This window comes from Chlamydotis macqueenii, chromosome Z, assembly GCF_036417535.1.
Source record: "Chlamydotis macqueenii isolate bChlMac1 chromosome Z, bChlMac1.mat, whole genome shotgun sequence".
NCBI lineage: Eukaryota > Metazoa > Chordata > Aves > Otidiformes > Otididae > Chlamydotis > Chlamydotis macqueenii.
This window is the reverse complement of record NC_141593.1, coordinates 9457530-9474363: the sequence shown is the minus strand read 5'-3', so window position 1 is coordinate 9474363 and position 16834 is coordinate 9457530. Positions and strand designations below refer to the sequence as shown.

Here is a 16834-nt window from a genome sequence, read left to right as displayed (position 1 = left end):
GCACAGTTTGACCACTACACACTTGAATACCAAGCCGGGCAGGTGGGGTGTCAGTCCCGTAGCTGCCTCTGCTCTGTGCTCTCAGTTCAGGGGAGCCACTCCAACTTCACCGACACTGGGGAGAAGTGGATGTAAAGACTGGATGAAAAGGATGATTCTAGCAGCTGCACACAGTTGTATATTAACTAGCTATTACTACTGAGAGCTAAAAATAGAGCGACTTAATTATGATTAGGAGCATGTATCTATGTCATACAAATATGAAGAGGGTTGTACTTGCTTTAAATTAAGTTCCTTAAATTAAGCATAACAAAATTCAGAGTCAACACGAGCCAATCTATAGATAATTGTGTAGACAACACTGGATCCCTCAAGTACCTGTTATATGAGGTATCACAAAAACACTTTCATGCATTTCAATCTGCTGCATTAACATGATACATTGAATAAAAATAGAAAAATTTAAATAAACCACAATAGAATTTAGCACTCTCAGTTTCTCAACAACAGTTTCTCAAAGATGTGTGTGTTATCTTAAAATACAAGGTGAATATCAACTCATTAACAAAAATAAAAAACAGACGGAAATATGGTTAAAATAAACTGGTTTTTTACATGAAGGAATCTTTATTTGTATGTCATAAGTTCTCATATGAATCAACTTAAAGTATTGACCAAAAAGGAGGCAAATAGATGAATCAGCTCAAGGCTGAATCTAAATTCCCTTCTAGCTGGATAGCTCTATTATCTCCTTTTTAGTCTTGATATCCTGTTGTTTTTCAAGCTCTCACAGAAAATAATTTTCCAGGGTTAGCTTTTAAAAACTTGTAATAAGTATGGGTTCAATTGCAATTTACTGTCTAAATACGCAACTGATATTCCATGGGGAATTTTTAAAATCTCATTTAAGAACAAACCTGTTCACAAACTACACTGTATTTTCAGAAACTGTTACCACTTGAACATTTGTCAGAAAACAAAATTATATCTGTGACAGGTTCATTACTACACGAGTCACTAATAACGACTGTTCTTCAAGAAACTCCTCACGATATCTAGCATCCTCAATACCTACTGTGCAACTGCATGGAAAAGACACTATCCACGAGGGCTTGCAATATGATTTTCACCATTTTACTCCAGTGACAGCATCTAAGCAGCAAATACCTCTCCTACGCACCTCTGGTTGCGCTACGAAACCCACAGGGTCCTGCAACGCAGCAGAGCTCAGCAGCAACGGCAGGCAGGTGGGCAGTGTGAACACTGGGAGGCCACACTACAAAAAATAGTTACGGAGGCTGTGGTTCCATGGACATATCTCACAGCCTACTTAGAGGCTTCCTGGATGATGAAGTCTCATTCTTTGCTCCCACATGCGACTGTCATATAATAGCTTTCATAAACAGACCCATTTTTAGATTAATTAGAAACAGAAAGGGCAAAGAAACCCATTTGGAAGCTGTTCACTAACACTCAGAAAAATCACTTTCTGATTCCTAGCCTGGGTTTGTTCATAACCAGCTTATACCCTTCTGTTCTTGCGCTAACATTAACCTTTAGCTTAAATAGCTGTAAACTTGCCAATATTTACTCCCCTGCTCTATTAGTACATGGCAGCAACATCCGCTCTCAGCTTCCAGTTTGCTAAGCTGAGCCATACTTGTTTGGTCTCATCTCACAACATCCTCAGCATCTCTCCTCCCAGGACTGCCACAGTGTCCCCTCTCCCACTTCTGTAACCTATTCTCTGATTTTTGCAATAGCCTCCATCTTCTCCAAACCATTTCCTGGTTTCCCCCATGGCATACTGGAAATATTACAGAAATATAGACAGATGAGACCCACTGCCCACCTGGTCCATCTCAGTGTAGCACATGGTATAAAGCAGCACGCAATTAGTGTTTTTACTATCTTCCCATTTGCCAGGCAGTAACATTTTCTAGCCCCACATACTAGTGAGGGCAGACTATAGTTACCCAGAACAGCCCTTTCTTCTCTCTTCCTGATCCAGTGCATGAGGGGCTTAAACAGGACCCTCTTGTTTTTAACAGGATACTCCCATAGCAAGACTGGCCGGTGATAGCAGGTGAGCATGGCTGCTCACCTGGTATCACAGCATCCTGGAAGCCTACAGGCACAAGCAACCCCGTACAGCAAGAGCCTACAGCGCCCCAAGTAAATTATCACTCAGACTTAGCACAGCCCTTCCAGCATCTGGTACCTGCATGCTTGAGCAACAGATTAAAATCTCAAACTGCATTTGGGATTTCACCCCAGCTGTATGCCTAAATTATCTTTAGTTTTGTAGCATGCAAAGGATGAAGCTGTCAACGCGTTCAGGAAATTCTCCCTGCAGAACAGATATCTAATACCTTGATGTTCGCAAGTGCCTTTCAGCAAAGGATGCCTGTTACAAACCCAGCTCACAGACTGCCAGGAAAGCTGCAGGCACTTCCTTACAGACTCAAAGGCCAAGGAGGGGAAGAATTGGTCTCACCTTTACCCAGTACAGGTTTGGTTTCAAATGAAACCAAAGGGGAACCACAAAGCCCTTTTAGAAAGTGCCAGTGATTCACCACCACACCAATGGAAATGAACACACAGCTTGATCGAGGCTCATCTGATCCGTCCTCCACAATGTCACAAAATCGTTCAGACTCTAAATACAAGCAGACAGTAGACAACTTGCTGGTGGCCATGATATGGCTTAAAAATCCTGTTTATTTGCCAAGAACGGAGTCTGGATGCAAAGAAAGTTCTTGCACAGCCCGGCAAGAACTACCTCCTAACGGACAGCATTCTCTTGCTGTACCACAAGACCTTCAAGTGGCTTGAATTCAACAAATCATTGAGAATTGGAGTCCTGCTGTCTTTAGGCATGACATTAAGCTTTATTAACAATATTTGACTTCCAAATACCACTGTTACAAGGGGGGTCAAGAGGGGTGGAGGTGGGGCTACTTTCTTACTTAAATCTAGATACACAGTACCAGAAGATTCCAGTTACAACCACCCTTACACAATCCCAAAAAATTAGCTCAGAGGCATGCAAGGTAACCCTGCCCTACATCTAAAGAAGCTGTGTCACCATGCAGCTTGGAAAACAAGAAACAAGTAAAAGAAAAACAACACTAAAATACAAAATTGTCATGTAACAAACCCATTTTTCTGACCTAATGTCTATGAAATTATTATGTTATTGGAAGGGTTTGCTAACATTGCATGAATAGTTCACACTTCATTTATGATGCTTTCAGCTAGTGCTGGTTAGCTCATCTTTTCCCCAACTCTTGTGCTTTGCAAGCCAAAGCCCACTGCTATCTCTCCGGTGCAGCATTTCTTGTACAGATTGCTTCAGTAATACACAACCCTGGGAAATATCCCCTCCTCCCACACAGAGCCTTAAAAATAAGAGTGTGAAGTCTGGCTCTCCCAACAGCCAACGCTATTTTTAAGGCCTGCGTATGTGGCAGGTAGGAGTCCCCCCACCCACCACTCCCATTGCACCCCTATTCTGAGCAGGAGGAACTGATTTACTCCAACACTAGATGAAGCTCTCTCAATTTCTATGGATGAGCACCATGCGTGAGTGCCATGTTGAGGTGATGAGGACACCATAGGTTTCTGTGCCCCATCCCAAATCATATACAAGCCTCTATCAACAGAGCACATTGCTGTAGTTGTTTCTGCCATTACATCCCCAAAACAAGGTGCAAAGAGGGGAGTTTTGCATAAAGTGGCAATATTTGCCTCAGCTCCAACATTTTGAGTATTCCTCTACAGCCTTTGGTGTATACTGCTTAGACAACTTGGTCCACCCTCCAAATAGATCTGTGTTCCATGATCCCAAATGCTTCGGACAACTGCAGCAGTAGATTCTGGGAAAAGACAAGCACTTTCTCAATGAAGTATTTGGAAAAGTCTTGGTAAAAATGTGACTGCAAGCTGGACAGCACCAGACAGGGGAAAAGAGCTTACTGTAGTTCATCCCAGTTCAGAGGTGCTCTGTGTACATGGATAGCTCCTTCAGCCTGCAACACACAAGTCACTTCTGGAGAGACCAAATACAGAGATTGCTGTGACAAGACTGCCTAAGAGAAACAATGCCAAGGACAAAAAAGCAGCAATTCTGGGTACCTAGACTAATTGGGAACCTAGGAGTTGTACAAGACATAAGGTCCGCTACTCACATTGCCAGCCCACTGCTGCCACCCACACCTTGCTCTCTGATCAGCAGAGGTACAACTTCCACGGAGATGAAGGAAGTGGAGTGAGATACCTTTTCCTTTAGAAAACACCAACTTTCAGAATCAAAACTTGTTTTACAGGACCATGATGAATTTGAACAGGAGTATTTTTCAGGTTTAAAACAGGGAGGGAGTGCAGGGAAGAGTGATCCCCTAGAAGAGTGTTACAGCTTAGCAGCCAATGCACTTTTCTAAAACATGGGAAAGCTAGGTTAAAAATCTAAATAGTGCCCAGTTTAGATCAGGAACTAGAGTCCTGTGTCCTCCTTGTTCTACATATATTCTAGCTTAAGCTGCTGGCTCTTCTGCAGAGATGTCTCCCATCTGTCATATTCCAGTCAATCTCAAAAAGTCAAAACCAGAAAAAGTCTAACTTCCCATCCAACCCAAAAAAAACCCACCCACATTTTGCAAAAGCAGCAGTCACTTTCCATTCAGCTTCCCTCCAGAAGTCAAACACTCACACAAAGTGTTTCAAGTTTAAAAAAAATTGGATGTAACAGCACACTATTCACATCCATCCCGATACTGTCATTATGACCTTACAAGTCAGAGAATGGAAGCATACAGTTCAGCCAAACTGGATTACTTGAACTTAATGTGCAGTGCTGGTACAAAGTAAGAGATGCAGCTGATTGTGGAATATTTCATGTTTGTAAACTATATCCCAGATGTTGCACAAACACTTTCCCTTCCCTTTTAAGGAAATCAATGGTATAAACCTTGGAAGAAAAGTAAATTACACTTGGATTCCCATTCAAAGGCTTTAGTTTTGATTTATAGATGTGCAGAGTTTACAATACAAAACTAGCGAAGCAAAGCTATAGTCTTGAATACTGCTGTGGATCAGGAAAATAAATGAAATGTCAGGATTCTTTGCCTTCTGGTGGAGGATACTCCTGGTCTTGTAAGCCTACAGGAGGTTTGCAGTGAAAAAGTAAAATAGCATTACAGGAAAGTTAGCTATCTGCTCTGTGAACTCCAGTTACAACTAAGAAAACTCCCCAAGTTTGTTTTTTTCCTAACTAGCAACAGAACAGTATTGAGGAACAACTTCATTGTCACTGAAAAGGACAGATGTCCTGTGTGGCAGGGAATACCGACCATCAACATCAAAACTGTTTTTTAGCTGAGGTGAATAGAAGTTGAGTGTCAGTACACTGACATGTTCAGAGAAGCTTGCAGAAAATTCTGTTACCAAATAACAGGCTCCTAGCTGCTGTGGTCATTATGAAAAGCATTTCTGACCAGCATGCTGCTCCACAAGAGAGCATTTCTCTTAATTTTAGTGTAACTACTATAAAAAGCCTGCTGATTTTTCCCACTGGAGATAAGGTTATCAAAAAGCTACTCAAAACTCAGAAGAGCAGCTAATGCAAGAACAACACTACTTTCTTGTGTGTACATACAAATAATTATCTCTTTGCTATAACACAACTGTTAACATTTATTTATTGCAAAGGAAGTTAAAAATGGTAGTAGGACTCAGAGAATCTCCGTTAAAGATAAATAAACATGTATTTCATTCTAAACAGATGTGAATATGCAGATATCTTGTTTTAAGACACTCAGAGATGAGAGAAGCTTTTCCTCCTCTGAATACAACATGTCAGATGAACAGAGAGGCTACCAGAAGACACAAGAGAGACATGTTCAAGCACCGAGGAATCACCCCGCACTAAAAGCTGCCTTGGGAAAGCCGTGAAGGGCTTTGAGGAGTCCCACAAGACTTGCTAGTCTGCAAACCCAGATGCAACACAGGGAAGTAAGATTATGGCATGGGGAGATAGTAGAAACATCTCCACTACTGTTATATTTAAATGCCTTCTAGATAATTATTGTTGTGCAATTCCTATGGGATCTGAAAGCCACATAGGCATTTTATACATAAGGTAAGCAGAAAGCATTTGATTGCCATTGTGGGCATGGCTGACAACAGACAGTCTGCATTACAGCTGGCAGCAACCCTCGGATCACACCTTACCTACCCAGACCTGACCTCCCCTCTGGCACAGGAACGGCGATTTCATGGGCACAAGGGTGTTCTACAGCTCCCCACCAACCCTGATCCCAGGAACATTTCATCAGCAATGCAGGTATTTTTGGTAAAACATAACCTTCATAAATACAACAGGTAGAAAAGAAGGAAGACATTTAACTGGAGATGTAGTTTTTCTTTATGAAGAGAAGTTTCTAGCAACTCTGTCAGTGTCACAGTGCTTCAGTTTGCTTCTTTGCCACTGTGTGGGAGGCTTTGAAAATGCAGAGCTTACTCATCTTCACAGGACCGATAAAAAGACACCTAGGCAACAAAGCTTAAGGGGAAAAAATACCGGAAGTAAACTATTGCATGGACTACGTAGTTCATGAGAGAAGAAAGGGACAGTTTCTAATCTTTTGATGACTGGCTTAAAGCATGTATGTCCTCCACTAGCCACTTGGGCTGGTGTACAGTACATGGTTTTACTGATCAGAGGGCCTGGATTCGCACGTGGGGAGTGGGGGCACGCAGATAAATTACAATCAAACTAGCAACCAAAACTGGTACCAGTCAGTGCCTTGCTGATCTCCTCACTAACAGTGGAAGTCCAGAAAGTACTCTTCAGAGCACCCCACAGCTACATAAGAAGACAGTAGTGGTGGTTTGCACAAACAGCTTGCTTTCTCAAAATAATAGGGCTTCACACTCCAAAATCACTGTCTCTGGACCAGGACTTCTAAAAGCGAAGACCTTGATGGTTCTTAAATATTTGCAGGTGCTTGATCAGAAGTGGTGACTGCGAAGCTATAGGGCATGGGAAAATAAGACTAAAGATATGACTAGGTACCTTCAGGACTAGAGGAGAATAGTCATTTAGTCCCTCCCCTGCAGGTGCTTATCATGTTCTAGAAAAACAATGTCATGAACTAAATTTGTCATCTCAGTATGTGATATAGCTACACAGGAGTCAAAAAGAACAGACTATTGACATTTAACAGGGAAAGAAAGATTAAAATCAAAGTAATTGGTATACAATGGCATCTACAAGAAGAAAAATCAAAGAGGAAACACTGCTCCAATTACTTTGGTTTGGAGATGAAGAAAAGTAAAATGAGGTGTGTAATATCCTGATGTAAAAGAGGAAACTTATGCACAAGATGACTTCTCCCGTAAACAAATTCAATGGAAGTGGATAAAACCACAGACTTCACACCCTCTTGTAATACTTAAATATAGTTGAAAGAATTGGAAAGACAGGCAATATGATGACTTGACTGAATTTTTGCTCTTCTCCAGTCTGACGATTCCTCTGTGTTATACAAAACTCACATTCAAATTTGTTTAATTTTAAAAGTCACGCAGCCATGTCCCTGGCCGAAGGCTATTTCAGTTAAAGAGGGCTGCAAGTTGAAGATGCAATAGCTATGTGTTTGTTCTTCTGGAAAAGAAGCTCCCACAGAGGGACTGCAGTAGATGAGCTATCAATTAATCCCTCTTTGTAGACAAAGTTTTAAAGTTTTAAGTGTGAAGGTGAGAATTATTGAGTCATTCCTCTCAGGGCTGAAAACCCTAGTTTGATTCTGGAATAATTAAGTTTCTTCTTCACAAACACAGAAAAAGTAAAACAGCAGAAGTGAAGAAAAAAAAAACATAGAATCATAGAATCATAGAATAGTTAGAGTTGGAAGGGACCTTCAACGGTCATCTAGTCCAACCCCCCTGCAAGAAGCAGGGACATCCCTGACTAGATCAGGTTGCTCAGAGCCCCATCCAGCCTGGCCTTGAACGATTCCAGGGATGGGGCATCAACCACCTCTCTGGGCAACCTGTTCCAGTGCTCTACAACTCTCATTGTAAAAAATTTTTTTCTCATATCTAATCTAAACCTACCTCCTTCTAATTTAAACCCATTACCCCTTGTTCTATCACAACAGGCCCTACTGAACAGCTTCTCCCCATCTTTCCTGTAGGCCCCCTTGAGGTATTGAAAGACCGCTATCAGGTCTCCCCGGAGCCTCCTCTTCTCCAGGCTGAACAGCCCCAACTCTCTCAGCCTGTCCTCATAGGAGAGGTGCTCCAGCCCTCTGATCATCTTTGTGGCCCTCCTCTGGACCCTTTCCAACTGGTCCATGTCTTTCTTGTGTTGGGGACTCCAGAACTGGACACAGTACTCCAGGTGGGGTCTCACCAGGGCAGAGTAGAGGGGCAGAATCACCTCCCTCGACCTGCTGGCCACGCTCCTCTTGATGCAGCCCAGGATGCGGTTGGCCTTCTGGGCCGCAAGGTCGCATTGCCCACTCATGTTGAACCTCTCGTCTACCAACACTCCCAGGTCTTTCTCCTCAGGGCTGCTCTCGATCCAATCCCCGCCCAGCCTGTATTTGTGCTTGGGATTGCCACGACCCAGATGCAGGACCTTGCACTTGGTCTGGTTGAACTTCATGAGGTTGGCACGGGCCCACCTCTCCAGCCTGTCCAGGTCCCTCTGGATGGCATCCCTCCCTTCCAGCGAGTCGACGGCACCACACAGCTTGGTGTCATCGGCGAACTTGCTGAGGGTGCACTCTATCCCACTGTCCATGTCGCCGACAAAGATGTTGAACAGGGCCGGGCCCAACACGGACCCCTGAGGGACGCCACTGGTGACCGGTCTCCACTTGGACATTGAGCCGTTGACCACCACTCTCTGAGTGCGGCCATCCAGCCAACTCCTTATCCACCGAGTGGTCCATCCATCGAACCCATGCCTCTCTAGTTTAGAGAGAAGGATGTCGTGCGGGACAGCGTCAAACATGCATGCTACCACAAAGCTTTTTTAACATGTACAGTTACAAATTTCTGTGCCATTTTGTAACTGTCAAGTCTTAATTAAAAATACTAGATTTCTCTGACTCATGGTGCTGTAGGATGCATGTATATTATTCACATGAATATTAATCTCTTCCCAGGTAGGAGGCTGAATTGCTCAGGGGATTTATAATCACATCACATCACATATGGAAACTTCTTGGGTGTCTTTGTTTTTTTTTTTCTGTTCTCTCTTTCAAATTTCAGCCAGATCATTAACAATTAAGAGTCATAAGAATCATTTCAGTAGTCTATGTGAGAGGAATCCAGCAGCTCAGATCCATGAGCTGAAGCTCCATGAGTATTAATGAAATTATTTTGCACATTGAGGAAGGGGAACACGGAAAGGAGCTGGAGGCATTGCTTTAAACATTAAGGACATAAGCAGCTGCTCTAAGCGCTGGAACAAAAGAGAAGGATAGTGCTCTTGAAAGCTTCTAAGTAAGGACAGAACAAGGGAAGATATTAATAGGGTGATCACAGAAATGTGATACGACCTTTCCTAACTACTAACAAAATCACCTGCTTAGACTATCATCACAGAGACCTTGAAAATCCTGACCCTTATCTGGATAGTCTGTATATGTATCACTGACTTTCAAACAAGATCTAGGAATGAGCTGGTGATGCACAAGGTGCAGAAAGCAACTAGCAGAGACACTCTTCTAGATTTCAGCAAAGGTACAGAGAGAAATGAGCATGCATCTAAGAAAACTGCGACAGTCTTTCTCATACTTTAGAAGGAAAGGAATTAGACAAGATAGAAAAACACTGTAATTCAAGGACACAAACTAATAAAAACTCAGAAAATCAGTAGCTAGAGCTCATAAGAAACAGGCTTAAAGGACCAGGGAGTTCAGGAAGCTGTTAACAGTTAATGAAACAGCATGAACAGATGAAAATCACAAGCTATCCCAGTGGAGAGGAAGGAACAGACATACAATGAGAGACCTGTCTCCCTCTTCAGAGGGCTTGAAATCTCTTCTTGTGGAAGTTTTTAAGGTCAAGCATGATTGCATAGCGAAGAAACTAAAGGGACGAAACACAAAATCAAACACCTAGCAGTGAACACACAATATGACAAAAAAACATGACTGCTACTCACAAGAAGACAAAGCTATCATCATTAAGAGGGCATTAAGAAGGCTGTAACATTTGATGCCTTAATTGCTTAAGGTCCTCGCTGACAGGGGTAACTGCAATCAGGCAGCTGACAGAATTAGTATTGTTTTTTCAAAAAAGGAAAAAAAAAAAGAGTTTAGCGAGTTACAAAAAAAACAGGTCTTGGTAAAGGAAAACAAATTTGAAAGCAAACAGATAAGGTAGTTATTTTTAAGTCAGCCAGGCCTGATAAGTCTTCATCCTCAGGTACTGGGTTGCAACACTGGCAATCACAAAGCACTAAGAACTTGAAAAACAGGCAACGCACGTGAAGATTTGACAAGGGCAAAGCAAGTAGTTATGCTTAAAAAATAGGAAGAAGAGGACTTAGATAATTATGAAAGCACTAACTTGACTTTTCCCCTCCCCCTCCTGGGAACTGAAGACTGGAACAAATAAACTATTTGCAAATCTTCTAGAACATAAAAAGGAGAGAAATAACAGGGAGCACGGTTTCATCAAGAGTAGAACTGTGTCAAATGCATTTAACTCCCTTCTATGACAAGGTGAATTATTCTTAGGGCTAGGAGAAGATGAGTAGAAGTTTTATATGCTGAGGACTGCACAAAACTGCTAAAATAGATGCAAACACACTGCAAAAAAAATATACTCAGGTAGCCAAACTCAAAGAATGTATCAAGCAGGGTCCCTCAGGCAGCTCTGGTAGCACACAGCCTGGCAGCATGGGTACTACACAACTTTTTCACATACAACTTCAAGGATTTGTAGGCATAACAGATTAGGAAGAGATAGACAGCAATGTGCTTAAGGAGTGAAAAAAAACAATTCTAAAAGAACAAGTGCAGAGCCATATTCAGCTATAATACAACACAAATACAGGCTAGGGAATAACTAAAAAAGCCCTGCTTCAGAAGGAACCTCAGCTCTGGAAAGGACAAGAGGCTAACTATGTACTAGTGTTAGTGTGAGATAAAAAGGCACCATCACAGCAGGATACCTGATATCTTGGGATATCAGGATCACAGCCTGGAGAACAAAGTCTTAGTTGCTCTGTAGTGCACATGAGCAGGCTCTCAGCTGTGTATCTACATTCAGCTTTGGACACTGCACTTCAGGAAAAACAAAGAAATCAGAGGAAAGGAGCGGGGGACGAGGGGGAAAAAGACAAGTTGATTAAAGAGGCTAAGAAAAATCCTGACAAGAAAACACTAAAAGAAGAAATGGTCATTTAGTGAACATGAGAAGAGCAAGTGAAGCTTCATCCTCTCTTTGAAACAGCCCTTCACTATTTGAGAGAGGAAGAAAATCTGTTCTGCTCCTTTACTACTTGTTCTAATCATGAGAAATGGATTTATCTGGTACAAGAGACATCTAGAGCAGAGGTTAGGAAAATCCTTTGGATAGTAAAGAGCTAAGTCCTGGAGCAGGCTCCTGGAAAGCTCCATCTCTTACACTTTTTGTTTTAAGGAAATTTCAGATCTCTAATTGTTAGGAGTGGTCAAGGCAAAGGAAAGAATAACATTTTTCTGTCATCCTTAAACTAGTGTTTCTGTAACAGTCATCTCAAAGTATGTCTTCCTTCCAGTTTAGCAGAAACACAAAGATTGATGCTGAACCACCTCAAGGACCTTGCACTCTCTCAGAAAAAGAGATATCCAGGGAGAGGGATCACTGAATCTCTTGTCCCTTCTAGTATGTTTGTGCATTTGTTTATCTTAAGGCACAGAACTGAATTCTTTTGCTTGCATGCTCTACAGAACCACAAGTTCCTCTTCTTCCTAGATATTAATGGGGTTCTTAAATTTCACCTTCCATGTTGTATTGATAGTTTTGACCCAAATCCCTTCTGCTCAGAAGGGAAGTAACACAGTAATTGTTACATGGGAAAGAATTCACAACCCAGATAAGCAAGGGAAAAACAATTTCTGCTGTGGTACTTCAGAAGCCTCTACAGATTAAAAAAAAAAAAAGAAAAAAACAAACAAACAAAAAAAAAAAAACCACCCAAAAAAACAACAAAACCACACCCTCAAAAAAAAAAAAGTGTTTTGCTAAAAGCTAGCAACAAATCCAGAAGAGAAAGAGAAGTCCTGCTACTGATAGACAGATACTGTAAAATCTCTTACAAAAACAAAACAAGAGAGCTCTAGAAGAAAACAGTATTTCTAAATGAAATACATTAAATCTGCACTTTGAGTACTAGGCAATAGTTTATCATCTATAGAATATGAACACCATATGTTATCTTTCTGTGGGCATATAGATGGATGAAAGCACAACACTTGAAAAAAAAAAAGAAAAAAAAAACCAAACAACTTTTTGGGTTTTAATCGCTGTTTTCTAAAACAAGAGTGTTTATACTGTTGAAGAAAATGTCACAACCTTTTCCTTTTGACTTCCCAAATCATGATTATTTATTTTTAAATCTTACTTTCATGAGATGGAAATACCATGAGATGAGATTATTATACACCCACTTTCAATTACTGTATGTAAAAATATTTGATATAAAGTTTCCCAAGGAACACTTTCACACAACAAATAATATAAATAACTCCTACTAAGTTAACAAGCTATCCTCAAGCTGCCTTGAGAAAAAGTCTTCATTTTGAACAGTTTAACACAAATCATTTAGTCCCAAACATTATTATTACTATTTACAAATAATAGTAATAATTTACAAAATTTACTTCCGCATCTTTTCCGATATCCATCCCTAGCTCCAAACAATGATGTTAAAAATGTTTGGCAGAATAAGATAGGTCTAAGAGCATCACAAGATGCTTTTGATTAAATATTTGTCTGCAAAACATCAGAACTGTAAGAAGTGTCTTACAAGGAAGAAGAAATGAAGCCTTCAGCCACAGATCTAAAACCTGTGTAGCACAGAGAAGGAGTGAAGCAATACTCCATCCTACCTCTTGAAGCTGCAGCCGAACTTTGCTAATGGCTCGAATCCAATGGGCTCTTGCTGGAGGAAATGGTGGCGGCTCGTTGTCACCATGGTAGCTTAAAGGCAAGAAACAGAAAATCACTGTATGAAAAACACTCATCTGTGGCATTAAAGAGTCAATGTTACACAGCGCAATCACAGCTTCAGCTCTGGAAGCTGAAGTAACCAACAGGCTCCAGTCAACACAGCCCTGCACATGCTCTGGAAGTGAGAGGCTAAAGCAGAGGTTTTCTTACACAGATGAACTGTTCTGGAAACTGAAGAGCTGAAATATATAAGCTACGATACAATCCAGCCCCAGGAGTAAGATGATGTTGGTCAGAACATCTGGAAAGCAGTCCAAGATAGCTGATCAAGCCAGTTCAACACATTGGAATCACAACTGCACACAAAAAGAGGCAGACGGAAGATTCTCCAGCCTCTGCCTGTTGCAGGTCACTTCTAACCACCACCTCCTTCTGCTTAGCCCACCCTGCTACAAATTTACAGCCCCTCTTCAGTGGAAACACTGGCCACAGCGCTTAGCTGTGGTCTTCCCTATTCATTCTCCCTCCACCCTTTCCTACAGCTTTTCAAGAGATCACATGCATCTGGCAACACTGCTCCATCTCAGTGCCCCACGCACACTTCACACCACCTAACCTCATAATACATTGGGCATTTTGTTACATTCCTTCTTTCGTATGTTGCTGAGGTGTAAATAACAGAAACAAACATCTTTCCCTGTTTGCAAAGCACCCTGCACTGCTAACAGTAATAAAAAAAAAAAAAAAAAAAACCATAGCTGAGAGCAACATGCATCCATGTTACCCATCTAGCTCAGATGCAACTCTAAGGATCAACGTTCAGAGCTCAGTTCCATGCTTACTCCATGGAGAGGAAAGCATTGCCAGAAAGTGGAGAGAAAGAGAGCCAGTGATGCAGGAGTATTCAAGTTAGATGCCTAAATTAGCCTGAAATAGTCTATGTGAATAACCTTCCCTGTGAACAAATATAGGCCAGCCATTCTGGGACAAGACTCCTGCTGCTCTGTAAGGAGAAGAGGAAAGTGAGTCAGAGTTTAAAAACAGTTTAACACTTTTTCTAGTCTTGTTTTCCTTTTTTCATCTTTAGTGTAAGGGTTGCCTACACATGAACTGCTGTGGTTAATTCTCTCATACACACACAGTGAAACCCTCCAAAGGGTACAGATAAGCAGACATCTTTCCATGGATCTAACTGAACCAGATGAAAACAATCCCTCATACTTATGGAAGTATAACCATATCCACACTGGGAGCTGCAATGACTTGATTACCTCAAGGAAAAAAAAAATCACTCCCAAGGTTAAGTAGAGAAATTTGAAATTCCTATAAAACTTGTACAAAACTCAATGCATTACTCCCCCAACCTTAGCTGAAATACTTCTGAAGACTGTTTTCAATACTGCTGACAGCTTGGAAAGCCCAAGTGCAAGGACAAGAAAAGCTGCTACAGTGAGTCAGAGCAAGATGCCTATTCATATTGTAATTCTACAACCCACAGCTACGTAAACACTAACTCTAATTGTGGTAGCCTACTACACAAGGAAGGAACTAGTGCAGCTCTAACCATGACTACATGTAGTGCTTGGTTGCTCACACGTGAGCAATGGAAGCAGCTCTCTTTGGGCAAGACTACATCCATTAAACCAGAAACAGAAAATACAGCAAATAAACTTCAAGGCACTAGCAAGCATTCCTTATGACATACGTAGCAAACATAGTTTAAGCTTAGCCAATATCTCATAAATAACTGGTCTTGCACATAAAGATGTTTCACAGATCAGCAACATCAAGTTAGTCATTAGAGAAGGCTGCAAGAACAATGTATATAATTTGCCCCAGGCAACAGCAAAGAGAGGAATCCTCTTTAAATTAGTTGAAAAGAACTCAGTAATAGCTTCACCTACCTCACTTGGGCTCCTGCATCAACATCCTTGGGCTTCTCAAGTTCCAGAGGTAATTTAGCTGCAGAATGGTCTGCACGTTTGTCCTCTGTCTCACAGACCTTCTCTTCCTCTCCTTTGCCGCGAGGCTCTTCTTGCTCCCTGAGCCAAGCCTGACCATCTTTCTGGTAGCTGCACGAACTGTGGTAGGAATGATTTGACTCTCTTTCTTGGCGATCATCTTCTTGCTCGGAGCCATGGGCACTTTCATGGGAATGGTCCAGCTCACTGAGGTGAGAGCTTCCTTGGCTGACATTACAAGAGGAGCCATATCTACTACTGCCAGCAGGACTATGAGAGAATATGAAAGTCCATCAGAAAAAACAGTGGCTTGGAGAAACACAAGGCAATCTGTACATCTAGCAAACTGAGTGGGACACTAAATATTACTGAAAAGAGATGTCATGAAGTCATATTTAACTATTATGCTCCCTGAACTAGATCTAGAGTTCTGAACCTCAAAACTTTGGTAGGCAGTAGGAATACTTCATACATAGCCTACCAGTATATAAACCAGGTATGTCAATGGTCTTTCTTGAACCAATTGACTACTACTTCACCTTACATCTGCTAGACACAGTCAGTGAAGATATTCTAATAACCAGATAGGAATAAGAATGAAACCATAGCAATTCAGCATGGAAGTGTTTGTCTTCTGCAGTTTCACTGCAGCTAAGGTCTTTACCATGACCACTTAGGCTGACTATTGTTATGATGTACAGTTAGCGTACATCGTATATAATATATATATTATATATTTATGATGAAATACATTGCAGTCAAGACTAAGGTTGTCAAAACTATCAACTTAAAACCTTTTACAAAAGTAAAGCAATTTTTCAAAGAGAAGCCACATGTCTCACTCCAGTAGAGCTTTTTAAATAATTTAATTTATGTAAAAAATTAATGTAACAGGGGCAGGATCTCTGTGATTCAAGACACCACTTCCAGGACTGAATTCGTAGAATACTCATACAAAATACAGTGGAAGGAAATTTCTCATGCAGTCAGAAAAGCTACAGCCAACAATTAAGTAGCACTAATGTTTCTCTCACTTGCACACTTAGCAGAATTTGAAGCCAGATAGAAAGTTTTGGGAGTGCAGTGTTGCAAGTGTATGATCAGAGGCAGAAGTTTCACTTATATCACACCGAGACGCAAGTTTAGTGAGTCTCTGTTTTCATTTTTGAGGGCAATTGTAACTTAATATATGCATAGGAGTGACTGTAGACTCACAAAATACTGACACCTTCCTTCAATGGCTTTCCTAACTGCATGAAATAACCGTTGCACAGATTTTAGGAATAGTAAGCATTAGAATACCTTCACTGACATCTCTAAAAATGCTTTTAAATCTTGAATAATGTGAAATGAAACTAATTAGTTCTATATACATCAGCAGTAAGTTAAATTTCTCTCTAAAATTAAAAGCCTTTACACCTTGCATTTTGAAAACAAAATGCTCATTCCTTCCAATACATTTTACTTACTGTTACTTTTTTCTTAGCAAATACAACATAATTATCACTAAACAAGAAAGCAAAGTGAATTTTATGCAGCAGAATTAACACACAAAGAATATAACTTCTGAAAGGCTAATGAAATTAGCACTAAAAGCATCTTATTCTGTGGGACACAGTATAAGAACATGGGAAATCCAAATACACTTAGAGAAAAAAAGAGTGGGAAAGATGAGAAAATGGTCTAAGGGCTTGTAC

General features: G+C 41.0%; 1 protein-coding gene across 2 annotated transcripts in view; it reads right to left on the bottom strand.

Moving 5' to 3' along the window:
• Positions 1-16834, bottom strand: part of UNC13B (unc-13 homolog B) — a 191792-nt gene that overhangs the window by 119781 nt on the left and 55177 nt on the right. For both annotated transcript variants that reach the window (XM_086770217.1, XM_086770216.1), the window contains exons 8-9: positions 15081-15407; positions 13116-13206 (exon numbers count right to left, since the gene is read on the bottom strand). In XM_086770217.1, coding sequence (XP_086626343.1) covers positions 13116-13206; positions 15081-15407 — 418 coding nt within the window. The remainder of the gene's footprint in view (positions 1-13115; positions 13207-15080; positions 15408-16834) is intronic.